Raw genomic sequence first — 27,316 nt, 5'->3', positions numbered from 1 at the left:
TTCAAGGCCATGTTGATGCCTGAAGCGTGCTGGGAATTCATCCTGGAAGAGCCGACCCCTGCGCAGACTCTCCTGCCCTTCTCTGGCTAGAAGCACCTCACCAGACAGGCAGTGGAGAAAACCAGGACCCCTGGCAGGTGTGGGCTGGTGCCCAGCGCTAGATAAGTCAAGAGTCCTGCTGAGTGACCCCTGCTACTTTCTGTGTGGCTACAATGGAGATAATTTGTGCTGCTTCTCAAAGAGATTTAAGAAAGAGGGAGAGGACCCTTACATACAATAACGTCCATAGCAGCTCTTTTTGTGGTGACTAAGTCCTGGAAACTTAGGGGTTGCTCATTCACTGGGGAATGGCAGAGCAGGTGATAGTATGTGTTCCCTGAAACCTGCTGCCTTGCTCCAGACAGGGAATCCATGGTCTCTGAGTACAGATTAAGGCATATTTTCTTTTTTTTCTTTTTTCAAACATGGTTAATGAAGAAATTTTTTGTGCATGACTCTCTATTTGTAATGGCCTTTGTTTTTCCTTACCTTCTCAATAGGTGGAAGAGAAGAAAGGGAGAGAATTCCAAATTAAAAATAAAATTGAATGAAAAATATTTAATGTAAAGAATAAATTTACTATATTCCTCATTTCTTGTCATGACAATAGTACTCGACTACATTCATGAATAACTTCTTTAACCATTCCCTAGTCAATGGACTTCCATTTTTATTTTTCTAAACAAAGCATCTGTGTTTGCTCCACAAAATGTCCTGCTATGAATAGCTTGGTGTATATAAGGCCTTCCCTTTTTATCACTGACATCCTTGAGTTATACCCCTAGCAGTGCAATCTCTGGGCCAAAGAAGGGTATGGACATTGTAACCACTTTCTTAGAATAATTTCCAGTGGATTTCTAGAATGGCTGGACCAGCTCACAGTGGATCCTCTTTCCATGATGCTCCAGCATTGGCTACTCCCCGCTTTTCTTGTCTTTGCCAGTTTGCTCGATATGTGGCCGAAACTTGAGTCATTTTAATTTGCATTTCTCCTAATATTAGTCATTTGGAACATTCTTTCATATGGTTGTTAATAACTTACGATTCTTCTTGTGAGGTCGTTTTTCTTCTTGCGACGCTCTTAGATTGGCAAGGAATTGCCAAGATAGCATTGTCAGAGTCACTAATGGATTTGTTCATTTAGATTCTTTTTATTGTGAACTTGAACAATCGTCAACAAACTTAAATATTTCAATATTTTAAAAGAACAGAAAAGACATAAGAAATTGTGAATTTCCATCTTGTCCCAGTTGGGGAATTTTTCTTAATTGTTTTGCTTTGTGACAAGAGATGATTCAGTTTTAGCAAGGGGAGAATTGAAATTAAGTGTAATGTAAAGACAAGAGGCATAAGTAAAAAAAAAAATAAATGTTTTCAAGTTAAGACTTCATTTAATATTAGAGGCAGTGAGGTGACTTGGATAAAATATAGGACCAGGAGTCAGGTAGACCTGAATTCAAATCCAGCATCAAAAAATCTTACTATCTCTGTGATTCTAGGTAAGACACTTGACCTCTGGTTGCCTCAGTTTCCTCATCTGTAAAACAGAGGTAATAATAGTACCTACCTTATATAATTATTGTGAGAATTAAATGGGATAATATTTAGCCCTGTGCCTGACACATAGTAGATTCTTACTAAATTCTTCTTTCCTTCCCTTTCTCACTTCCTCCTTCCTTCCTTTCCTCTTCCCTTCTTTCCTCTCCTCTTTTGTGCCTTCCCTTCCACCTGTCCACCCACCTTAAAGAGCATCATACTTCAGAGGGCTGACACCCTGCTGATTCCTAGAGTGGAAGGGGTCTCAGGCTGTCTAGTACAATGCTAATTGTACAGATGAAGTAACTGGGCCACCGATGCTCCGTGAGAGCCCAGAGCCCCAGAGAGTGAGCGCACAGGGCCTCCAGACCCCCTGCGTTAACCTCAGGGGGACAAACATCCAAATTCCAGGCAAGGAATGTTTCTGTCATTCTTTTCTCCTTCCCCCTCTCCAGACAAGTCATCCAGCACTTATGAAGCACCTGCTGTGTGCTCAGCACTGGGCATACGGAAACCAAATCAAAACCAAAAAGACTCTTCCTCCTCCAGATGGCAGGGAGAGCCTTGAGCCGCCAACTTCCCCAAGTTGTTCCTTGATAGCTGGAATGTGCTCTCTGTGTGCTGGCAGCCGGTTGGAGAGCATCTTTTGTGATTAACCTCTGGCCCTTGGGTGTTTTGTAGCTCTTGGATCTCTTCACCCAATGGGACTGGTCAACATACCTCGCTGACTATGGCCAACCTACTTGCAAGTATCTGCGTGTCAACCCAGTGACAGCCCTGGCCCTGCTTGAAAAGTGAGTATACCTTGGGAGTCCTGTGGCTTGGGCTGTCGAGGAGATAGAGACGAGCCCATCCAAGCCTTCCTAGAAGCAGCAGCCCATGTTAGGCTAACCACAGGAGAAGCATGGAAAACTAGTTCCTATTCCTTTAAAAAAAATCAACACAATAGCCTCCAGGCCTTTGGAAAGGCTGAGAAGTGGTCAGGCCCTAGATCAGGCCCTTCAGGTCTGCCTCCTCCAGAAATGTTGTCCCAACAAGGCACTGAGCCCTGTCCCAAGCCCAGGGCTGCTGCCGCCTTGCTAGGCAGACTTGTGGGAGACGTCAGAGGGCTTGGTCGGCAGAGGTCAGCTGTCTCCTGGCCTGCCTGAAGAACTTTTGTTCTATGTGCCCTATCTGACTGTTTTTGAAATCCAGCCGAGCTAGCTCCACAGGGCCTTACTGCCTTGGCCCCTGTCCAGATGTGTGTCCACAGGAAGAAAGCCCACAGGGTCACAGTTGTGAGAAGCAGGAGGGACACAGGTGAAAGACCTCTAGGTGGCCCCATGCCCTCTTGCTGCTGCCTTCGACTCCTAGGACTGTTGTACCAGTCAGTCTGCATCATACATTCAGGCCTAGAAAAGAGTTCAGCATGGAAAAGTGGTGGGCACTGATCTTCAGAGAGTGCCAGGGTCAGGCCAGGCTGCCAGGAGGGCTTGTCAGTCAGTCAGGCAGCTGAGTGGGGGCAGGTCAGGCTAGACCAGCACTAATGGAACCCTGTGCAGAGGCTACATTTGGCCTCCTTATTGGATGCCCCTGTCCTGGAGATGGACCAGGATATCCAAGTGTGTGCAGATAGCCACAGTCCCTTTGGGACATCTCCCTCCTAAGGAAAGCCTGAGTGCTTAGGAGGGTCCCTGGCCCTGCCTGGGGCATTGGTCAGCCCAGGTTGGAATCTGCCAGCTGGATAGCTGTCCCACCTCCCCACCATTGTAATGTGTTTTTATGGTTCTCTTTCTCCCAATGACTTCCTTCATCCAGGATATCCAGAGAGTAAGTAGAGTCAGCTGGGCCTTCGCCCTCCCCGGCACTGAGTCGCCTTGCTTTCTTGCTTTCCCTTAATGACCTCACTGGGAAGCATCTCAATCCAAGCTGACGTACTAATCCACTAAGCAAGCTAGGCACTGATTGACCAGCAGCTTCTGCCCCTCCAGTTCTCCTTGTGACCTTCCTCCCCGCCGGGGGCTGCTAAGGGCCAAATGTGAAGCCAGAACCCCTACCCCCCAGATGGAAACAGCTCCAGGCAGAATTCTGAGGAGTGAGGACCTCAGGGCAGCCCCTCAAGCTTGAACTGGTCATGAGAAAGAAAGGCAGGCTGCTGCCCTTCCCTAGGTCCTGCCTGGTGACTTAGGGTCACCTGAAATCATTCTAACAACCATGAGGAGGACATTGATCACATTTACAGAGGCCCCTAAGATTTGCAGGCACTTTATAAACATCCTCTCATTGAATCCCTCAACCCTGCAAGGTAGATATTACTGTTGCCTCCCAACTGAGGCTAAGTGACATCCCCAGGGTCACACGCCCAATGAATGTCTGAGGCCAGACTTCCTGCCTGCATTCACTGGGCCACCTCTTCACCTGAAACCCACATGGGCAGCAGCTCTTGACACTCCCAGAGAATCCCACACACACACACACACACACTCACACCTCAACAGAACACACAGTGCAATGGAAAAGACCTCAGGACGGAGAGTGAGAGGACCTGCTGCTGGCCACCCAAGTCACTGGCCCTGTCTGAACCTCAGTCCCCACCATCTCATGATCCCTCTGACACCCAGGGTCTATGATGGGATCTGTTTGTGTCTTTCCATCTGCCAACATCATCCTCCACCTCATCCTAGGCAGGGAGGGCAGGGATGCTCCCTTTCTCCATCCTGGAATCTCTCTCTATGTTCCAGGCCACACACCACCCCTGCCCCTGCAGAGGCAGCCCACACCCATCCAGACCAGTGTACCACACACACATGCACACTCCCTAAAATCCACTCACATGTTCACTTGTTCTCACACACACATTCATCTGACCAGTGACCCTTTACAACCTCTGTGCCTGTAGCCCACTCAGAGAAGAGACAAGGAAGAGAGTTTGGGGTGACAGATGTCATTTGGTCGGGAGCCTTTGGACACACATCTGCCTCACCTCATCTCTGCTCAGACCCCATGGGTCTGCCTCCTTGGCCAGATCAGATTCAGGCCTAGGAAGGGGCTGAGTGTTCTGAGCTCCCTAGTCCTACAGTTTTGTCAGCCTTCGAGACTGCCCCCCCCCTCCCCAAGTCAGGCTGGACTTTACTGGAGGCCCTCAATACCAAGACCTGAAGGGACCCTCAGGAGTTGTCTAATCCCCCTCCACACTCCCCACCCAGAAACATCAGTGCCCCCAGCCCTGGCTGGCAGCTCCCTAATCTGCCCCCACAGCTTCCACCCCTTATCCCTTCTTCTACACCAAAGCCTCTGAGGGACTTGAAGACAAGAGTCTTGTGTCTCTTGAATCTCTGTGGGGCAGTTTAACCGATCCTCATAGAGCCCACCTCCTCCTCTTCAGTTTGTCTTGTGTCCTGCCTATGATGGAGCTGTCCCGTGTAAAGGAGGGCAGGGATGCTCCCTTTCTCCATCCTGGAATCTCTATGTTCCAGGCCCCACACCACCCCTGCCCCTGTAGAGGCAGCCCACAATCAGCACATTCCCTTTCTTGGCCACCACATCCAACTGTTGGGTGCTGGTTGAAATGCCATCCTCATGAGTTAGGAGCCGTTTATTTAATAAAGGAAAGGTCTTCAGAGGCATGGGCCCTGAGTGCCAAAGTAGCCTGGGAGGGGCTGCCCAGGTTGTTGCCCTGGGCAACGTGGAATAGAGGGATAACTTTGCCTTCTCTCCTCTCTAGCCCCCTCTTCTGTCATTGCTTCCCATGGAGACCCCTCCCTCTGGTTACTACTTACTGGCTCTGACCAGTGGTGTGGGGAAGGGGGTGCACTGTTCTGGGATTGCCTGTGGTTCTACTAAGACCAGTGTTGGTTGAGAGTTCAAGGTCACTGGGCTTTCCCTGACCTGTCTCCTGGATCAGTTCGGTAGGTTCCCAGAAACTTTGATCCTCAGTCCTCCTTCCTGAAGGCTCATGTCCCAAGGGTTGGAAGCACAGCCCCCAAACAAAGTAACTGAGGAGGAGAGAGGAGCTGACTTTGGGGGAGGGAACAGGTTCATCCTGCCACAGCCATCCTCACAGGGGCTTCTTGGGCTTCCTGTGGGGAGGGGCCTCTGGCAAACCCTTCTGGGGAGCCCCCTGGCCTCTGCCAGCTTGAGAATTCTGGGAGTACCCCCTGACCCCCTGCCCTCTGTCCTCCCCTCTACCCAGGATGAAGGACACTAGCCGTAAGAATAACATGTTTGCACAGTTTCGGAAGAATGAGCGAGACAAGCAGAAACTGATTGACACCGTGGCCAAGCAACTCCGGGGACTTATCAACAGCCACCACTCGTGAGGGCGGGGCTCTGCGCCCTTGGATTCTTCTTCAAAGAGAATATATGTATTTTTTGTATCACCTTCTGTACAGTATCCACAAAACCTCCTCCTGGAGCAGAGAAAAATGGAGGGAGGGAGGGCTAGGTCAGGATTCAAGGGCTGTGATGTTGCTGCAGGCCCGGCACTCCTCCTGGGGTCCCAGCCTAACTGACCCCTTCGTCCCCACCCAACAGGCTGGGACCTGGAGGAAGAGATGCCTTAGTCTCCCTTAGGTCTGTGCTTTTGTTACTAATCCAAGGAAGAGGAGAGCCTGGGGCAGTGGCCTCCAGGGGCATCCAGGGCATGCTCAGGCAGGGCAAGGGATAAAACAGAGGGAGGAACTGGCCTCGGCATGGGCAGGTGGCCAAGATAGTGGCCTGGAGGGGCAGTGCATCTGCATTTCAGGTCCAGATCTCTGCAGGCTTGCCTTGGGGTTTCTTCTTGTCCAGTTCCCCTGCCCTTCTAGCCTCCCTGGGCCTTGTCCTGGCCACACCGAGGGCCACAACTCTGCCCACACCTATACTCTCCCATCCAAAAGTTAAGACCTTGATATCAGCCCAGGGTGGAGGAAGAGCCCAAGCTGAATCAAGGAGAAAGGGTCACTGGCTTATATGCCAAGGGCCTATGTCCTCAGTGGACCAGAGATCACCTGGGCAAGCCTCAAACTCTCACTAACTGAGAGGAGGAACTAGAGGGTGTGACAAGATCACCAGTCAAATGCCCTGGAGCCCTGAGAAGCTACTGTGACCCTGAGGCAGCCCCACAACAGAGAGGAAGAGGGTACCCTGTTCTGCCAAAGCCTTCTCCAAACCTCCTTCATTGGATGTATTTCCTTCTATAGGTTGGGCCACAGTCAAGGTGAGCATAAACCCCCTTCCTATCTGTCCTTCACACTCCCATGGGTGCCCCAAAGGCAAGGTCTTATATCCTAAACACAGGCCCTCACATTTTGCTGGGTGATCAGTCCAGTATAAATGGAATTTGAAATTGGCCCTCCCTCCCCCCCACCCCCCCTACTTTTCCAGCTTGGCCACCTGGTTTGGGGTACCAAGTTAGCAGCATGTTTCTGTGTATCTGGGCAGTAGAGCCTAGCCTCACAAATAGCCAGACCTGCCAGGGTCCCAGAAACAGGGTGTTTTGGTCAGTTTCTTGGCTGGTGTTGGGGGGAGAGGAAGCAGCCCCCTCTTTCTTCTTGGACAGTGGAGCTATGCAGACTTTGTATTTCTTTCAGTCTGTTATTTGATTTTGTTGGATAGACAATGAAGAGAGCTCTCCCACTGACCCCCCACCCCACAAAAGAAGAAAAAAACTTTCTTTCCTTCCTTAAAAAAGGAGACAGCTCCATAGCCCAGACAGTGGTTGTTTGCAGCAGGTGTAAGAATGTTTGTCATCCTCGCTTGACAAGGCATCTCTTGGGCCTGGGCAGCCCTGGCCACATGGGGGTTAGTATCACCAGTGGCCTGGGCTCTTATTCATCAGGCACCTGCAGTTCTCCATTTTGAGACTAAACATTCCCACTTTGACGTCCCACCAGAAGTCAGCCTCTGACCTGGCCCCTAATTGGTCCAAACAAGCCTTTCCTCTGCCTCAGACCCTCGGAGGACTCAGGCCACCAGGTGGCCCCTTCCTGGACCTGGCACTGCTCCTCGCTAAAGAAAGATGGAAGGACAGGCCAGCACCTGGCCCTCTGGGGCTTGTCCCTGACAGCAACTCAAGGAACCTTAGAGTAGAAATCCTGATGAGCTAGGGTAGCCTGCTTGTCTCTGGCGGGGGGAGGGGGGGATTTGAGTCACCAGCCTGACCAGTGTGAGGAAGGAAGATGCACACTCAGTCAGCACCCTCATTAGTGTCTCCACCCCGGCCCTTCCTGCAAGATCAGACACCTTGGGCTCCCATCTCTCCTCCCCAGCCTCTGGGGCCCTGGCATAGAGCAGCCCCGGGGGCCGGGCAACATGGGAGGAGGGGGTAGGGAGTCCCGTGGGAGCTGGGGCTACAGAGAGAGATCACCATCAACAGCTACAGGCACTTGGAGGCCCTTCAGGAGTTCGCACTGCTGTGGCTGCTGGCAGAGACACTCTAACTGAGCATCTGCAAGCAGGGACAGAGACGCCTCACTGGCATTTCCAGTTTTTATTAGTGGGAGGACAGACTCATTAAACAGAATTCTTAATCACTTTTGTCAGCTGCTAACTTGCTGCTGGGGAGGGCGGAGATATTCTCTCTCTCTCTCTCTCTCTCTCTCTCTCTCTCTCTCTCTCTCTCTCTCTCTCTCTCTCTCTCCTGTCTCTTCTCTGTCTCTTCTCCCCCCACCCACCCCTCCTACTGTCTCTTGGCTATTCTGAAATCCCACCCCCCACTTCCATCACCTCTTATAAACCAAGGAAAGAAAACCCCCACCCAGTCCCTTCTCAGGAGGGACCCAGGAGACCCCATGGCTGAGCAGAGTTCCACTCTGAAGGCTTAGGCCCTTGGGTAAGGATGAGCAGGGGCCTTGGCCACCACATGGAATTAGCTGAGGCCCCTGGCCTAGGGCAGCACCCTCAGCAGGGCACTCAGACCTCTGTCCCAGGGACCTTCAAGCATCCATCTTCTCCTTCTAAAGGAAAGGAGGCTTCCATCTCTCTCTCTCTCTCTCTCTCTCTCTCTCTGAAGCCCTGTCCAGCCCCTGGCATGGAGGCAGAAATCCTCCCAGGGGATCAGACGACACTGGAGGGCCCTATGCAGGAAGCAGCAGATAGCCAGTTTCTGGTTGGCCTCAGGCTGAACTCTCCTGGGGTGGAGGAAACAGCTGTGCTGCCCCTCACCTGTATCTACTCTTGGGCTCCTCAGGGCCTCTCAAAAAGAGATACCCCCAATCAAGGCTCAGGAGGGAAAACCACCTGTACATAGACTGTTCTCTCTCAGCCAGTCCCCATCCACCTTCTCCCAACACAAAACAAACCCATTCTCCTGCTATTAACCCACCTGTGTATGTAGATAGTTGCCATTTCTCTTTAAAAAAGAAAAAAAGTAAGTCTTGCTCTAGAAAGATGAATTTTTAAGCTTTTTTCCCCAATAGATATGTGGTTGACACTCCCCACCCCATCCCCACCCTCTGGGTAAGGCTGCTATTATCCATGCCTATGCTGAGACCTCCAACACCTAGCAGAGCAGACTGGCATCAGTGCCCCCAACTGGCAAATGGAGGAACGTCCAACAGCCCACAGAAGCTGTCCTGGTCCTTCCTGGCCCACTCCTCCTGAGACAAAATCCCCACCATGAAACATCTGCCCGTCTCCCTGGCAAACTTCCCTGGGTCTTCTGGTCTAGGCTTAGCCAGTTTGCACAGATCCATACAGAAGGCAGAAGTCATTTGATCAGAACCTGGAGCAGATGATGGAGGGTATCAGAGCAGGAGCCAGAGGCAGAGAGATTCCTCCCTGGCATGTTGGACAAGGTCCTGTTTCCAGGGAGGACTTTCTTAGAGGATCCCTCAGGTTCCCCCTAGGCAGTGGGCAGTCTACCTGGTTTTTGATGGCAGGAGATTTCTGTGGATAATGCTGGAGGACTGGTTGGAAATAAGTCATGAGGCCTTGGAGTTGTCCCCAGTCCCACACTGTTGTTAGCCATTGCCAGGCTCGGTCCCAAGAATTGTAATACAGGAGGCATGATAAAAGATGCTGCCCTCCATGTCAATCACACGGACAGCCAAGGGGAGCTCCCCTGACCAGACACTTCCCCCACAGGGCTAGAGCCATGGGAGCGGCTGCAGGTGGGCATTGTCTGGCGTCAGCCACAAACTCTCAGTGTCCAACACGCCCTCCTTCCTTAAGCCCCATAAGAACCACTGTCTTTTCTTCCTCCTTTTTCCACCTCTCATCTCATTTTTCTTGCATCCTTTCCCCTCCCTCCTCAGTCTCTATATCTTACTTACCCTTCTCTCCTCCTGTAATAGGAAGGGGTGGGGGGTGTCAGAAAGGGAAGCCCTGGGGACTGGCCATGAGAACAGATCTCCCTTCAGGAGAGTCTCTAGCAGGAAGATCTCCTGTACTTCCTTGGCATGAGAACTGTCCAAGGGCCACCCTGGGGAGCTCTGATGACCACTGCCAGGAGCTGACTCCTTCTGGGGGGAGGATGCCTGGATCTGTGCCCTGCAGCCTGCCTCTGGCCCCTGCCCTTAGGTCTCAGCTCCTGACCACTCCAGGTTCTTTATATCTTTCCTTATCCCTTCATTCATTTTCTCCCTCTTTCTTCTCTCTCTTCCTCCCTCCCTCCTGTCTCTCTTATATTTTGGGTCATTTTGTAAACAAATGTGGTGAAAATGGCTTTTTTTCCCTTTTTTTGCACACATTTATGGGGAATCTTAGGAAATTTTGTTTTTCGATTGCAAGGGACATTTCTGTTGTTTCCCACTTAACAACAGAGATCCTGCGGAAGCCGAAGTTGGCAGCACTGCTGTTCACTGATGAACGTATCCGGAATGCGCATGTTTCTTTCTTGTTCCTTTACTTCTCTTGTAACACCTTGTAAGCCAGACCTCCAATGTACCTGTTTACCAGAGCACCAGAGCTTGGTCTCCTTCTTCTCGATCGCTGGTCTTGGGCTGTGAGGGGGTGGGATGGGGTGGGGTGGGGCAGGGCAGGGCCCCTCAGTGCCTCTGTTGGTCTTCACTTCCCAAGCCAAACAGACAAGACTGGGAGGACAGGGCCCAGTGGCCAGAGAGAGAAGGACTTGGGGGCAGTGGGAAGGAGAAATGGTTGTCAGGCCTTCTGAGCTCTTCCTGGAGTCTCCTGATGGCTTAGAATTTTTTCTCCATATGCCAACATGTACACAGACATTTTCATACATGCATCTGCATACACAGGCATGTGCACACACATACACACCATGGAGAGAAGATGTTCTGGGCTAGAAGCTAAGAATGGAGCTCTGGGCTGGGTGGGCCACAGACTCGCAGCAGCTTTCCTTGGGCCTCAGATGAGGGAGCTGGAGCCGATGGCCCCTGAGGTCCCTTCCCAGAAGCTCTGGATTCTCCAAGGCCAGGACCCTCTGGGAGAAGTCACAGGATTCCCAGTCTGAGCATTGGTAGCAGGGGCCATGAAATCCGATCCACGCATGAATGGAATGCCCACTGTAACGTGCCCAGCAAATAGTCACCCAGCCTGTGCTTGAGAGCATCAAGGAGGGGGACCCCCACCCTCAAGGCCACTCTTTCCACTTTGGAACAGCTTAATTTCTCAGGAGTGCTGGGAAGCTTCTAACCCCCTCCCCAATTTCATTTCCAACCTCTGCTTCTCCCATCCCCTGTGAACCACAGTCACTACATCACACTCACCATGGTTTCCACATACTTTGTCCAAGTCACTCCCCTTTTTCCAGGCCCATTACCTCCCCAGTAAAGTGATCACTTGGGTCCCTTCCGGTGTTCTGGATCCATGCGCTGTGTAGACATAAATGAGCCATGAAGCTTTCTCTATGAAACCAGCTCAGGATCTGGGGCACTTTCCCAAGGCTGCTGGGAAAGGAAGCTGAGTTCCCTGGGAAGTGGGTAAGATCCCTGAGGGACTTGGCCTCACACCCTGGCACTGCCACCAGCTGTGTCACCTAGGGCAAATCTGAAGTGAGTTCAGACTAGAAGACCTCAGAGGGCTCTTCCAGCTCTAGATAAATGAGCCTTTGAATAAGAGTGAAGCTTCAGCTTGTTTTTGCTAGTAAACACACACACGTTCATAGCTGTCATACTGAGGGTCATCAAGGAAAGATGGCTGGGTGGGTGGAACCTGAGGCTCAAATCCAGGCTTTACTACTTACCAGCACTATGACCTGGGGTGATTAATGCATCTCTGGGCCTTATTTATAGATGCAGAAGCTGAGGCCTGGGCCTAGAACACTGTGTCCCCAATTCCTTGTACAGCCTTGGGAAGGACCCTGATCTCTACACTGGAATTCTCCTCATCTCTGGCTGTAAACACCATAATTCTTCCTTCATGGATCTGTGATTTCCTTCATGGGGGCAAGCCCTGTGCTTGTTCAAATGGCGGCCCTCAGAAGATGCCAGAGGCTTCCCTGCTGGGTAGTCAGGCTTCTTGTGGGAAGCCTCGACCAATTTCACCAGGAGGTCCATGAAGTGGCAGGCAGCCCATCACTCCATCTGTCCTCACAGTGTAGTGTCTGAGACCTTGGGTTGGAGCCCCAGCTCCACCACCTCCCCACTGTGTGAGCCTGGGCTCTTATACAGGGTCCAGAGTGAACAAGATGGTCACAGAGGGCCTCCCAGCCCCAGCTCTGCTCCCCTCCCCACTGTGTGAGCCAGGGCTCCCTTATAGGGTCCAATGTGGACAACATGGTTGTGGAGGGCCTGCAGCCCTAGCTCCATGACCCCTCCTGCTTCCTCACTAACTCACCAAAGACAGCACTCCACTAGAAAGCCTTGTGGAGAGCCCCGGAGGAACCTCTATGCCCAGTGGATGCAGAAGCATTTCCCTGATGCCCAGTGTTAGCACCAGGAACCATCATAAAGCATTGATTATGCACCTACTGCGTGCCAGGTGCTAGGCTCAGCCCTGGAGACACAAACACAAGTGAGACATCCTCAGTCTTCAGGAAGTTTCCATTACACTTGTGATGGTCATTGTCATTGACCCACATCTAGAGTGGATAGAGTGCCAGTATAGGAGAAAGTCTTGAGTTCAAATCCTGTCCACACACTAGCAATGTGACTTGGGCAAGTCATTAATCATTCCTAGTCTCAGTCTTCTCACCTCTAAAATGGGGGTAACAATAGCGCCTCCCTCATAGGGACCACATAAGGGTTAAATGAGAAAATGTCTGAGAAGTGTTATTTTCTGGCAGTGTTCAGACAGCTGGCTGCCTCAGTGGACAGAACATCAGGGCCTGGAGTCAGGAAGACTCAACTTCATGAGTTTGAATCCAGCCTCAGACACTTAATATCTGTGTGACCCTGGGCAAGTCACTTAACCCCCTTAGTTTCTTCATCTGTAAAATGAGCTAGAGAAGCAACTAGCATGCTGCTCCAGTGTCTTTGCCAAGAAAACCCCAAACAAGGTCACGAAGAGTCAGACATGACTGAAAAGGCCAAGCAACAATACATACGAATTATTATGAATAACAAAATGAGTTATTTTATTGATGAGGTGAGGTAAATAAAATTATCTATCCAAAGACAGGCAATAAACATTTATTAAATGCCTTCTATGTGCTAGGCACTTTACTAGGAATTAAGAAAGAAAGGCAAAAACAGTCCATACTCAAGGACCTCACAATCTGCTGGGGGTGGAAGAGGGGGATAAGCCAATGAGTTTGTACAAACAAGCTGAGTAGGCAGTAACCAGAGGCAGAATTAAGAAGATGCAGGGAAGGCTTCCTGCAGAAGATGGAATGTCAGGTGGGACTTCAAGGGAGGCAGAGATGAGGGGGGCAGCCAAAGAGGATCCCTGTCGCTGGGAGATGGAGCATCTTATGTATGGAGAAGTCAGGAGAAGGCTACTCTCACTGGAATGGAGGGTATGTGGAGTGGGCTAAGGCATGGAACTAGAAACAGGAGGGGCATAGGTTATGAAGGGCTTTAAATGTCAAACTGAGCATTTTCTATTTGGTCCTGGAAGTTATAGGGAGTCACTGGAGTTTATTGAGGAGAGGAATAATGTGACCAAATCTATACAGTAGGAAGATTAATTTCCAGTTGAATGGAGGATAAACTGGAATGGGGGGAAACCTGAGGTAGAAATATCAACCATGCTATTACAATACTCTAGGTATGAGGAGGTGAAGGCTTAAAAGACTGAATATCTGGGGTTGGGGGGTGAGAGATAGGAATCTAGGGTGACTCCAAGGGGACTAGAAGGAGGGCATTGAGTGCCCTCTGCAGTCTTAGGAAGGGTTGATGGGGAAAGATTAGAGAGAAAGGTAGCAAGTTTGGTTTTAGACATGTTGAGTTTAAGATGTATACCAGATATCCAGTTTGAGATGTCTGAAAAGTGGTTGGAGATGTGAGATTGAAGGTCAGCACAGAGATTGAGGCAAGAAAGATATGAGAATTATCTGTGTAGAGATGGTAATTAAATCCATAGGAGCTGATGAGATCACCAAGTGAAGTAATCCAGAGGGAGAAGAGGACCAAAGAGAAAACACTGAGGGTGATCTGTAAGAAGATTCAGTAAAGGAGACAGAAGGAACAGTCAGAGAAGTAGAAGGAGAACTAGGACAGAGAGAGAGAGAGAGAGAGAGAGAGAGACCTACAGTGTCACAGGCTGCAGGGAGGTCAAGGTGAATGAGAATTTAAAAAGTCATTGGATTTGGCAACTAAAATCATTAATAACTTTGGAGAGAGTGTTTTTGGTGGCATGATAAGGTCAGAAGCCAGCATAGAAGGGGTCACAGGAAGTGGTCAAGGCTGAACATGAACCCATTGTCATTAAATTCCACTGCCTTGACTGGTGGCATCTACGCCCTGAAAGGGCGTAGAATCAGTCCATCAGAAGGCATTAATTAAGCATCTACTATGTGCTAGGCACTGTGCTTGGTGCTAGAGATACAAAAACACAGTCTACTCTCACGTAGCTTATCTTCTGTCAAGGGAAATGAGTACATGATAAATATGTAGGATAAATATAAAAAAGAATCTGTGTGCGAGGACTAGGGAGGGAGGGAACCAGCAGCTGGGGAAACCAGGAAAGACTCCATATAGAAAGTGGAGATTGAGCTGGATCGTGAAGGAAGACAGGAATTCTATGAGATGCTGGTGTGCAGGGAGTGCCTTCTAGACATGAGGAAGACAGAGCATCACCTCCAAGGGACAGAGTGAAGACCAGTCTGGCCAGACTGGGGAGGATGGGAGCTGCGAAGATAGATAGACCAGAGCAAGGTCAGGGAGAGCTTGAAAAACTGAGCACAGAAAAGTAAAAGGCAAAAAGGAGCCAGGGAAGTTGATTGAGTCCCAGGGAAGTAACATGGTCATGTTTTCTCTTAAGGAAGGTGTGTGGAGGATGGATTGGCATGGGAAGAGATGAGTCTGGGAGACATATATGGACTGATAAGAGATACAGAATGAAAGGAAGAAATGAAGCTGTCTGGGAGAAATATCAGAGGAGAAGTGTAGGCTGAGAGGAGAGGGGTAAATGTAGGCTGGGGACAAGACGTATACTAGGAGAAAATCATCAAGTATCCAGTGCCAGGCACTGTGCTAAGCCCTTTACAGATTCCTTATCTGATCCTCACAATTCTGGAAAGTAGGTGCTATTGATCTCATTTTACAGAGGAGGAAACTGAGGCAAACAGTTCAAGTGACTTGCCCAAGGTCACATATCTAGTGAGTGTCAAATTTGAACTCTGGTCTCCTCAACCCCAGGCCCAGCACCATATCCCCTGCACCACCAGCTACCTCTTGGAACTCCTAATTCCCCTCTAGGCTCAAGTGCCATCTCTGGCATGAGGGCTTGACTGATCCCCCTAGTTTGCATCACCTCAAATTATTTGCTAGGCATTTATTGACCTATGTAATATAAACTTCCCTGCTCTTGTTCCCCAGGTAGAATGGAAGTTCCTTGAAGGCAGGACCCATTTTTCTCTTTCTATTCCCAGGGCTTTGCCCCTAGTTGGATGAACAACAAACATTTCTTGAGGGCATCTGGACCGTGCTCCTTATTCAGCACCAAGAGTCAGGGCTGGCGGGAAACACCTGCTACTTTCCCCCATCTGACATTGAATTTGAAGTCCAGACCCGGGTCTGGGAGGAGGCAGATGTACAATTCAAGGGGCTGCTCCTCCAACTGACTCCCCTCCGGCTGGACCAAGAAGGGGACTTCCATCAAGGAGCAGCCAAGGCATGGGAAGTTGGTTGTTATTGAAGAAAAGCTGGTGGGCAGAGGACAGCAGAGGAACCCAGCCCTGAAGGTGATTGGGACGGAGAGGGGGCTAGCCTCCCCCAAACATCTCCTTCCTACACTGTTCGGCTGAGGCTGGAGAAAGACCTCCCTACTGCAGAGCTTTCTCTCAGGCTGACCCATCGGCCTCCTCCCCATGGGCCTGATGCTGCTGCCTGCACCAGAGGGGATCAGTATTATGAATCAGTTCCTTCTCTTCCCCCTGCCCATCCTCGGCCCCCATTCGGGACAACCCTGGACCAGAGGCACACTGAGAATGGACTCGGTGTCATGTTGCTTCCGACTGCGGGAGACAATGACCACTGGGAGCCTTTATCCTCGGAACTCTGGGAGATAACCCATGCTCTTGTCGGCCTTCCGGCAGGGGCAAAGATTGAAAGGGACCCAGGCCTTCCGGCGTTTGAATGTAGTGAGGAATCCCCAGAGTCCCAGAGGGACGAGCCCCTCCTTCCTGCCCCAGGCTGGGCCTCTCACTCGCTCACGGACCGGATTGGGGCTGGGGGGTCTGGATCGTGGGAGACAGAGGTGGGAGGGAGAGCCATAGACTGAGAGCCAGAACCTTTCCCGCAGAGATCCTGGTTTGACTGTCATGGGCAATGTTTACTGGGGAGTGAGAGAAAGGCAGGCGTCCCAAGGGAGCAGCGGACAAAGGCTCTTGAGGAAGCGCAGGAAGGAGGAGAGAAGAGAGGGGGGTGAGGGATATTGTGTGGGAGATATCCCTCCTCTATCTGTTTCCATCGGCTGCAGGGTTAGGGTTACTCTGATGTTTGTCCTGGGCTAGCTAAAAGCCCAGCTGTCTTTGTGGGGTCTGGGACATTAGTGGGGCTCAGGCTGTTGTGATGGTAATGGGGGGCCCTCGGCTGCTGGGGGGATGGGGCATCAGCCTCCCTGGGAGGGGGAAGGCTCCCTCCTTCCCCCGCCATCTGGGACTATGCTGACAGCACCCTCAGACCCAAATCACAATCTTTCTTTCCCGAAAGGAATCTAAACTTTGAGATGCATTTCTAGCCCCAAACAATCCTCCCATTCTCCCGGTTCAATGACGGGTCTATTTCTTCCTGTAAATGGTCTTCCTGTAAATGGTCTAATCTTCAACTTTTACCTTAGTGTCTGAGGGTAATAGGCTTTCCCCCTTGTCCTTCCCACAGCACCCAGCCCTCTCAGTTACCCGGCTCAGGTTAAGCTGGGTGGACGGCTTTTCTCTTTCTCTGAAGCTCATTATTTAAACGCTGATGGGGTTAGACCTCCCCTCCCCAGGGGGCCCACTCTCTAAATTAACCAGATGAGATGCCAGTTCTGGGCACTGAGACAGAGTGCTGAAATTTGGTCCTGGGCCTCAGAAGTGACACTGGCTGGGGTGGCTTGGCCAGAACTCTGGAGCCCCTCGTGAGTCATACTGGTGGTCTCCGAGGCAAAGTCCAGTGGGAGGGGAGTGGGGGGAGATGCTTCAGAAGGAGGGAGGGCACTGGTCAGGTGGGATCCCCAGGCAGCCAGTGAAGTCGTCAATTCTCTGAATATTTGGTTGGATTTGAGAGAGGCAAAAGAGGGGAATGAGAGGACAACGGAAAAATAGGACATCCCCTCTTTACAAGGTAAAAAGAGAAAATGGGGAGGCCAGGTAGAACTAGGTCAGGCCGGTGCTAGGACAAGTCTAGGCCAGGAGGGGCCAAGACCTGCAGGTGGGTGCTTGTGAGCTGTAAGGGCTGAGTGGGACATCTTCTAGACCAAACTCCTCATTTTGCAGGTGAGGAAACTGAGGCTCACACTGAGGAAATGACCTGCCTGAAGTCATATAGGGAGTAAATAACTGTAAAGATCTGAACCCAACTTCAGATTCGGCATTTGTTTGTTTGGACCTGGGGTCAGGAAGACCGGAGTTCCAATCCAACCTCAGATACTTCCTAGCTGAATGACCCTGGGCAAGTGACTTCACCCTGTTTGCCTCAGTTTCCTCATCTGTAAAATGAGCTGGAGAAGGAAATGGCAAAACTCTCCAGGATCTTTGCTAAGAAAACCCCAAATGGGGTCATAGAGAGACACTGAAGAACAACCAGGATGCTTCTCCTTGTTCCTGTGCATCTTGATGATTTCCACCATCTGAGACTGTGCCGACAGCCCCCTAAGGCCCAAATCAGGATCTTTCTTTCCCAGAAGAAATCAAAACTTCGAGATGCATTTCTAACCCCAAACAATCCTCCCATTCTCCATGTTCAGTGATGGGTCTCTGTCTTCCTGTAAATGGTCTAGTAGTCTGCAATATCCTGAATGAAAATACAGGAAAAAAGAGATAAGAAAACACCCCTTCATTCAATATGCATTCATTGGGCACCTACTGTGTACAGAATCCTGTGCTAGATACTGAAGGTGATACCTGGAGAGTGAGGACTGAAGTAGAGTCTGTCAGGCAAAACTTAAGACCTAGCTCAGGGTCGGCCTCCTCCATGAAGTGTCCCCTGACTACTTAAGGTCTCAGTTTCCTCATCTGTAAAATGGGAGCATGAACATAAAGACCTCTTCTTCTGTCTCCACCATTCTACGATTTTTGTGGTTTTTAGAAGCAATTGGGGGTCTCAGACAATGTGGCATCTGATCTTGGGATAGTTGCTCTCTACGTCTCCTAAGCTTCACCATAAATTCCTGAGGGTGAGGACCACAGGGGTCTCCTGTCGGCTCCCTCCATACACAGGGCGTTCTCACTAGAAAGGGCGTGGATGATTATCCTGTCTTTCCTCATCATGGCAGGAAGTCCCCAAGAATGAGGACTGCCATTCTACCATATGCCTCCCTCCAGGCAGAGACTGGAGCTAACCCCAAATCTGAGACTCTCTGAGGAATCAAAGGCCCCTGAAGGCATTCCTTCCTTCCTTCATTCCTTCCTTCTCTCCTTCCTTCCTTCCTTCCTTCCTTCCTTCCTTCCTTCCTTCCTTCCTTCCTTCCTTCCTTCCTTCCTTCCTTCAACAAGCATTCACAAAGCACCCAGAAGCCTGACTTCTAGCACAGAACATTTGCATTAATGAAGATTTTCATTAATGGAGAGAATGATCGTAGCAATGAAGCATTTATGTAGCACTTCTTTTGGGCCAGGTGCTGCTGAAACCACTTTACAAACATCATCTTCTTTGATCTCACAACAACCCTGCAAAGGAGGTGCTATTATTATCCCCATTTTACAGTGGAGGAAACTGAGGCAAGAAGGGTTAAGTGACTTGGACACACAACTGGTAAGTCTGAGGTTGGGTTGGAACTCTGGTCCTCCTGACCAGGCACAGCACTGTCTGCACTGATGACTCCGGGGCTACTGCCTGTGGTAGGAGTCAGCCTCCCCCGCCCCCCACCTGCTTTCTCCAAATCATCGTCTTACGCAAATGCTCCAGGTTTGAAGCTGGTGTTTCAAGCTGAGATAAAAAGCCCAAGAAGACAGGTCCCTGCCTTACATTGGTGATATAAAGTCAATGCAAAGCCGTATCTGAAGGAGGGGGCACTAGCAACTAAGGAGTTCACAATAGGCTTTCTTTAGAGAAGTTTGAAGGAAGCTGAGAACTCCCATGTGGGGAAGAAGAGAGGGAATTCTAGGGATGGCAAACAGCTCCAGCAAAGACCTGAAGGATGGAGATGGGATGTTAGGTGCTGGAAACAGCAAGAGGTCAGTTTGGCTGAAGAGCAGGAGTGTCATCAGCCTGGAAAGCTAGGTCAGAGCCAGAGTGTGAAAGGCCTTCGATGCCAGACAGAAGGGTTCCCATTTGATCCTGGAAGCAAAGGGTGAGGGGAGCAACGTGGTCAGACCTGCACTTTAGAAAGGTAAGTTTGGCAGCTGGAGTGAGGATGGGACCCCAAAATGAAGAGACTTCAGCTTTATCAGAGGAAAGGTAGTGAGGGTCTGGCCCAGGGTCGAGGCAATAGAGGTAGAGAGATGAATGTGCAGGGAAGTCAACAAGATTTGGCAGTGTGGGAGACTGGAAGGGTGAAGGAGAGGAAAGTGTGGTTGGTGACTGACTTGGTGAACCTGGGTGACCAGGGGGATGAGGGAGCTCTTCTCTCAGGGTCCCCCACTTCCAGCACAGATCTGGGGCTCTATTGAAGGCTGACTGGCAGATGAGGGCAGAAGCCCTTTGGCCCCTCCCCAAACTCACTGGGGAGAGATACCTGGGAGGGTTCCCCCTCTCTTTGTCCCCAGCCCACCACCACAGATACCCCTTATGCTTTTTTAAAAAGACTGTATTTGTTTTTAATTTATGGAACAGAACAAGCATTTTCATAACATAGCATAATCAAAAAAAAAAAAGACTCAAGCCAGAAGGCAGATTAACCCTCTGCCTTAATCCCACTTCTGTGTTAGGTCTTTGAAAGGAAAGGGTTGATCTATAGAAATAGCAAATTTGCAGTATTGCCAGAGCTTACTTCCTGAACCTGACCATTCCCTGTTGGCATACCTTCGAGCCCCACCTTCCTGATTTTTCCGGATCTTCAGGCATTTATTAAGTACCTACTGTGTTACCATGTCAAGAATCAGCCCTCAGCAATGTCCAAGCCCAAGGAGCTAAGCATATGGGGCAGAGGGGGAAGGGAGATAGACCTGGGGCAGGAGGGGACTTTGGCACCAAGAGGCTAGCAATGGAACCCAGTGGACAAGCTCCTCACTTGGAGTCAGCCAGTAAATACTTGGATTAAATGCTTGTTGTGTGGGAAGGATGTGGTCCGAGGACTGTGCTCCCCTATGAGTCTCTTTCCCTGCCTACCTTTCCCCTTCCATCAAGGACCTCTCCCAGCCTGACCATCCCCAGCTTTAACTCAGACTTTGGAAGACTATAGGCTTTCTGGCCTCATCTTACTCACAGGGCTCAGCCACACAGTTGTGTGGCCCTGGACACCTTTGGAGGGAAGGGGCCTCCAAGGGGTTGGGGCCAAGGAGGGGGAGAAGGGGAGAGGGATGCTGCAGGTGAAGAGGGGCTGGGAGGGAGAGAAGGGCTGGGATTCAGAGACTTCACATTTTTTTGGCTTTGCAAAGAGGGATCGTTTGTCACAAGTGACAGATTTTTGGACTTGGGTCAGAGGCTTCAGCCATGAAGCAAACCAAATGCTTTTTAATCTGGGGAAGAAGAATTCATAGCCAGGGGAGTAGAGGTGGGGGTCCCAACCTGTAGGTTGGATGTGCATCGGGCAACATTTACCCCAGCCAGTGATTCCCGGCCTTCACACGTCAAAGACTGGGCCAGCTAATAAAGACTATAGATATAAGAAGGTCCCCATCCTCAGAGCTCTAAAAGTCTAATGGAGTAACTATGATGCATGTGTGGAAAAATTAACTAAATAGAAAGTCCACGGCAGGATATTGTCACGACTGAACAGGTGGAGGCTCTGAGTGAGGTCAGGGAAGATTTTCTGGACAAGGGGAACTTTGAGCTGGGCTTTCAAGCACAAATAGCACCCAGATAAGTGGGCAGCTAGATGGTGCCATAGTGCGCAGAGCTCTAGGCCTAGAGCCAGGGAAGACTCATCTTCCTGAGTTCAAATCCAGTCCCAGACACTCACTAGTTGTGTGACCTTGGGCAAGGCACTTAACCCAGTTTGCCTCAGTTTCCTTATCTGTAAAACAAGCTGGAGAAGAAAATGGTAAAACCACCCCGATGTGTTGGCCAAGAAAACCCCAAATGGGGTCATGAAGAGTCAGATGTGGCTGAAATGACTAAACAATGAATGGGAAAGGAAAAGGTTCTTCCAAGAAAGTTGGGAGTGGGGAGATGCTGGAGAGGGTAACCACTGGGTCGGGAATCTGTGGCAACCCTGGAGAAGACCAGTTTGGTCAGAGCATGGATTCATGTGGATTCAAGATTGCGTAGAGCCTTGATGGCTGCAAGGGCATCCCAGCCTTGTCCTACACAGAGGATAAGGAGTGGGGTAGTGAGGTATGAATAGCAGTTTTTTAGGGAGAAATCTGGCAGCTGGACCAGCCTGAATCCATCAGGGGAGACGAGACAGGGGAGTGGCAGTCTGGTTCACCGATTGTCGTCTTGAGGATTTTCTTGTCCCTTCCCTGGGTACTTTTGGTCCTGGTGTCTTTTCTGGAACTCATGGACATCTTCAGACCCATCTGAAAGCAGAACAAAAAGAAGGAAAGGGCCTAGTGAGGGGAGAGGAGCCAGACAAGGCCACAATGGTAACTGGGCTTGGATATGGGCCTGGGGCTCGGGATGTACAGGAAGGCATCCTTCTCAGCTCTACTGGACCAGCGCTGGGACCAGGAACAAGCCACCTGACTCTGCAGGCATCCGTTTTCTTATTTATGCCATGAGTTGGAAAGATGATCTCTAAGGACCTCCCCCTTCCCAGCTTTGACATTCCCTGTTCTAAGCTTCCTTCCCAGTTCTGACATCTCCTGTTCTAAGCTGCCTCCCAGCTCTGACATCCTCTGTTCTAATCTTCCTTCCCAGTTCTGACATCTCCTGTTCTAAGCTGCCTCCCAGCTCTGACATCCTCTGTTCTAAGCTTCCTTCCCAGTTCTGACATCTCCTGTTCTAAGCTGCCTCCCAGCTCTGACATCCTTTGTTCTAAGCTCCCTCCCAACTCTGACTTTCCCTGTTCTAAGCTCCCTCCCAACCCTGATATTCCCTTTTCTTCCAAGCTCTGATGTTCCTTGTTCGAAGGCCCCTCCCAGGTCTGACAGCATCTACTCTAGACATTGGGGTACAGATGGCAGAGAGCATGGTAAGGGATAGCATTTGAGGGACATTATTACAAAGGGAAATTCAGTAAGTCTTGGGGATTGACTGTCTAGGGACTGAGTAGAGAGGGAAAGTGAAGGGAGAAGCCCCATCTGAATCCTAGGAAAATGACAAAAAATAACCGAGAAGAGCAGACAGCGCTCCTCCCCCGCTCTGCAGAGCTGGGGGACCATGGGTGTGGATGTGCATGTGCTGATAATATTGTTTGGTTTTTGCCAAAGTTCTTTTCTTTAATTCTTTGTCACAAAGGATGATTCACTGGTTGAGAGACAGGGAGGGACGTAGGCAAAAGAAGATGGTGTAAAACCAGGAGACTGCTAGTAAAAAGAGAAAAGGCAGAAGTTCAGAGTGGGGAGGACAGGACTTGGAGGGATGAAAAGAGGAAATGGAATCATCAAAGGAGGAAGGAGGAGTGCCAAGAAGGAGAATTAGGAGAACAGGGAAGAGAATTTGGCGGCATCTACACTTGTGGCCTCAGAGGCAGCAGCGAGCTCGGGAGGACAAGGAGAAAAGGAGGCAGGTCACTGGAGATGGAGAGACAGGGTCTGGGAGGCAGCTCCGGGCAGTTAAAGAAGCAGGTGACCTTCCTAGAAGAGGGTTTTGGAAAGGGAGGAAAGACAGTCTGAAGAAATGGCCACCTCAAGAAATGTATTCTGTGTTTTGTTTCAAGCTAGCTGACACTGTAAGCTGATGGGTCCGAGTAAGGAGACAAACAAAGTGTCTTGATGTGCCCATGATCACACAGCTGGCAGAATTTGAACTCGCATCCTTGGAGTTCAAACACAACTCCCTTCCTTCTGCACCTTACTGCCTTCTAGGAGTATTTGTAAGCAGAGAGAGAGAGAGCTTAAAAACACAGGCGTGAGAGGGCATAGTGGAAGGAGCCAGGGGCGAATCCAGGGCATAGGTGAAGGGATTAGCCTTGGCAGAGAGTGGGCAGCCTCACCCTCTAAAACTGGAGGCAAAAGGGAGGGTGGGTGTGTCTCCAAAGGGAATTCGAGGTGTAGAGGAGGGTGTGGACAAAGAAAGGTTTGGAGGTGGAGACAAAGGAAGAGGAGGGATGACTTTCATCTCAGCAGAGGTGAAGGTGAGGTCATGTTCAGGGAGAGGAGGCCAGACTGGCTTTGAAGGCTTGAGAAGAGAGTGTGGACCAGATGCTGGAGGCCATGGTGGACAGGAGAACAGAAAGAAGGCCCCCTGAAGGGTGCTACACAGCAAGTCTGAACTCAATGTCTGGAGGAAGGGGGAGTGATGGGTCCTGACCCTTGTGACCCGCTGGAGTGATTCAGGTGTTGGCAGCTAGTGCTCTGCCTCAGTGACTCAGAGGATGAGGCTGGCAGTGAGGGGGCAGCCATGGTGCCCAAAATGCACTGCCTGAGATTTTCTGGCATGGAAACTGTCATTGGATACATCATGCTCAACAGGACTTTTCAGCAGCATCTTGGAGAAACTCTGATATGGTTTGAGGCCTGACTCTGGATTGAGTCCAGATCTCCTCCCAGATTCGTCTCCCTGGCTTGCTCCCAGGGGCTCCTGATCCCAATGCCCAGGGCTTGGGCAATAAGGCTCTTGCGTGTTCTCTGCCAGGACAGACAGGAGTGTAGAGACCCTGCTCTGGTCCCTCTGTCAGCACTGGCCCCATCTTGAATTCTCAGCCTCAGAAGGAGGCAGTCAGCCTTCCTGTCTGCTCCCATGTTGTCTGATCATCCACTGAGAGCTGGAAGAGACCTCAGAGACCAATCAAGAACAGCCCCTCATCTTATAGACGAGGCCACTAAGGCTTTCAGGTCACCCATGGGGGTTGTATGATTTGTCCACATTCGCACAAGCTGTAAATGGAAAAGCTTAGATCCTTGGACTCCGAATCCTGCTGCTTCCCATGATCCCTTCCATGCGATTTGGTTTCTCCTTTAGGTGTTTGGGCAGTCAGTGAAATAATAATAATTTCCTACCTGCTGTGTGCCAGACACCATGCCAGAGACTGAGGATTACTATATAAAAGTGAGACAGTCTTGACCTTGAGGAGTTTATTTTCTGCTAGGATGCATGCTGAGAGCAGGAGTGGAAAAGGTGGATGGGGAGAGAAGGTCTGGAAAAAGCTGAGCCAAGATGAGGGGACAAGGAATTCAAAGGCTGGGGATGGTGTCAAGTTAAGCTAAAAGGCTAAGATCTGAAAGGGAGGTCAGTGGGGCCAGAGCAAGGGCTGACTGGGAAAGCACAGAGTGCATGGGGGGTGGAGAGAATGAGGCGAGGGCTGGGGAGTATGGCTGATGACTGGGTCCACCACCTCCAGAGTAATGGATAAGGAAAGCAGGCCATGCCAGTGATGGGGAGACCAAGAGCAGATAGAGTGGAGGTGCAGATCACAAGCACAAGTGTGAAAAACAGAGACAAAGGCTGGTAAGTGAAAGTACCTAGGTGGGGCTTGAGGTACAGAGAAAGACTGTGAGCTGAATTCCTAGGGAGAAGTAGGGGGCAGGCCAGGGGAGAGCAATTACCATGGTCTGCATAGTATGATAGACAAACGGATGGATGGATGGATGGATGGATGGATAGATGGTTGGATGGATGGATAGATGGTTAGATGGATGGATGGATGGGTGGGTGGGTATGTGGGTGAGAGGGTGGGTGAGTGGGTGGATGGATGGATGAATGAAGAGGGGAGTGGGTGGATGGATGGATAGGTAGGTAGGTAGATAGGTAGAGTAAGGTATACTGAGTGGTTGATGAGTGATGGGAGTAGGAGGAGAGCCTAGAAGTAAGGAGCAAGGATGCCTGGACTCAGCATGCTGGTTTGGGAGTGAGGGTGTACCCCTGAAAAAGGTACCTCCAGCCCTGAAAAGGGGATCCTAGTGGTCTTCTGAGGGAAGCTGAGTTCTTATAGCTGTCAGAAAATTGATGGAGCATGAAAGGGCAAAGTCAAATAGAAGGGGAGTGAATTAAAAACAGAGCGAGGCTCCACAGGAACAGTGGAAGGAGGGGTGGTGTGAAGTTGACTCAGCACTGTGGAGCGGTGACCAGGAAGCGAAACTCTGGTCTGGGCAGGCTAATACTATCACAGGCATTGAGAATAAAAGACATAAGGTAGTGGTTTGTCATAACCATGGTGAGGTTGATTGGATTGTACCCTGAGTAACTGATGGAAAGCATTTAGGGGTGTGGATGGGAGAACTCCATTATATTGGGAGCTCTTGGAGGACAGGGACTGTCTTTTGCCTTTCTTTGTATTGTATACTTAGCTCAGTTCCTGGCATACAGTAGGTGTTTAATAAATGCTTGTTGATTTGACTCAACTCAACTCATTCAGACAGGGCAAATGACAAGATGCCCAAACTGGCTAAGCCCAGGTGTCCTGCTGCATGTCTAGATGGAGTGGAGAATGGCCCGAGGCTGGCTAGGTGTAGAGGGAAGGTTTCATTTACCCCATCCTCTCATCAAAAGGCAGGGCAACTCTGCCCTGGGATGAATCCCAGTTTGGGGTTCCAGAACAAAGAGTGAGCAGAAGGAAGGATGGCAAAAACCCACAGCACAGAGGAGGTCTATTATGTAGTGAAATTGTCTATTTAATCATGGAATACTTAACAAGGATAGAGGATACCACAAAATATTGTCTATTTAAATATAATATATTTAATGAGGATGCAGGATATCTGGATTCTAGCTGCAGCCCACCTCTGCCATATCCTAGTTTAGGTCACTTGCTACTCCATGTGAGCCTCAGTTTCCCCCTCTGTAGAATGAGGCCATCAGGCTAGCCTATGTCTAATGCCCTTTTCAACACCAATATTCTGAGATTCTCCAGTGTTTACCTTTTCATATTTCTGGTCTTTAGCATGAAATTATTTTTCTCTTTGCTGTCTCTCTCCTACCTCAAGGGGTCTGGGTTCCTCTGACATGCCCCTCAATCTTCTGGGCCCCCATTAGTGATTAGGGGGCTGCAACCATCTATGTTAACTGTCCTGCTGATTGGGTTAGGGAGGTGTCTAATGCAATGAGCCCTCATGAGGACCATCAATCAGGGAGAGCCCCCTCCCTATGGCCCCACTACCCTCAATTGCATTAGCCTGGGCAGCCCATTCATCATCTGCTTGCCCCCCACCCCCAATCGGATTTGGGGACATGGGAAGGGGGACACAGGGTGAATCAGCTCCCATCCATCTCCTGGGCATCTGAAAGAGGACAGCACCTCCTCTCCATCCTAGCGCCCCCTTCAGTCACCAGGAATACTGCTACCCTCCTTCCCTACTTTTTGATTAAGGAGAGGAGATGAATGACAGCCCATTTGTTTAAATTTAAAACACCCTGATCTCTCCGCAGCCTCCAGGCTGCTTCCTCTCACAATGCCTGGACCAGATATCCCAGAGATAACCTGCTCCAACCTCTCATTTAACAGACAAGAACGCCAAGGCCCAAATGACCCAGAAAATAAGGGCAGAAGACCAGGTGTCTCCTGACACCATATTCAGTGTCTTACCACACCAGATTCAGTCCTTGTCCCTCCTCCTGCCCTTGGGGCGATGCAAACTCATGACATTTTGGCTTTCTTGGGGTCAGCCCACCTGTCCGGGAATCCCCAAGCTGGGTCTTCCATTCTCACAGGGCACATAGCTGTGGTCTGGAAGAGAGTCAAGCCTTTCCCTCCATCCCCCTGCCTTAGGATCTAGCTGGATGCTCTGCTAGGAAGATCTGCCCCCAGGCCCAGCCACATGGAGCAAAAGGCAGGGGCATGGGGGAGACCGCCTCATTTCATCAGGCCTTGGGCCTACTTTCCTTTCCACTTTGAGAGTCTCTTTGCCCTAGCTGAGGAAGGCTCACCCAGCCTC

The 27,316-nt window shown here is 50.3% G+C and overlaps 1 protein-coding gene across 2 annotated transcripts in view; it reads left to right on the top strand.

Moving 5' to 3' along the window:
* EXOC6B (exocyst complex component 6B) overlaps nt 1-10,432 on the top strand; it is a 607,915-nt gene extending 597,483 nt beyond the window's left edge. For both annotated transcript variants that reach the window (XM_072613606.1, XM_072612000.1), the window contains 2 exons: nt 2,257-2,369; nt 5,747-10,432. In XM_072613606.1, the coding sequence (XP_072469707.1) occupies nt 2,257-2,369; nt 5,747-5,873 (240 nt within the window). In that variant the 3' untranslated portion in view covers nt 5,874-10,432. The remainder of the gene's footprint in view (nt 1-2,256; nt 2,370-5,746) is intronic.
* The last annotated feature ends 16,884 nt before the right edge of the window (nt 10,433-27,316 follow it).

This window comes from Notamacropus eugenii, chromosome 1 (assembly GCF_028372415.1).
Source record: "Notamacropus eugenii isolate mMacEug1 chromosome 1, mMacEug1.pri_v2, whole genome shotgun sequence".
NCBI lineage: Eukaryota > Metazoa > Chordata > Mammalia > Diprotodontia > Macropodidae > Notamacropus > Notamacropus eugenii.
This window is presented reverse-complemented; position numbering and strand designations above follow the sequence as displayed.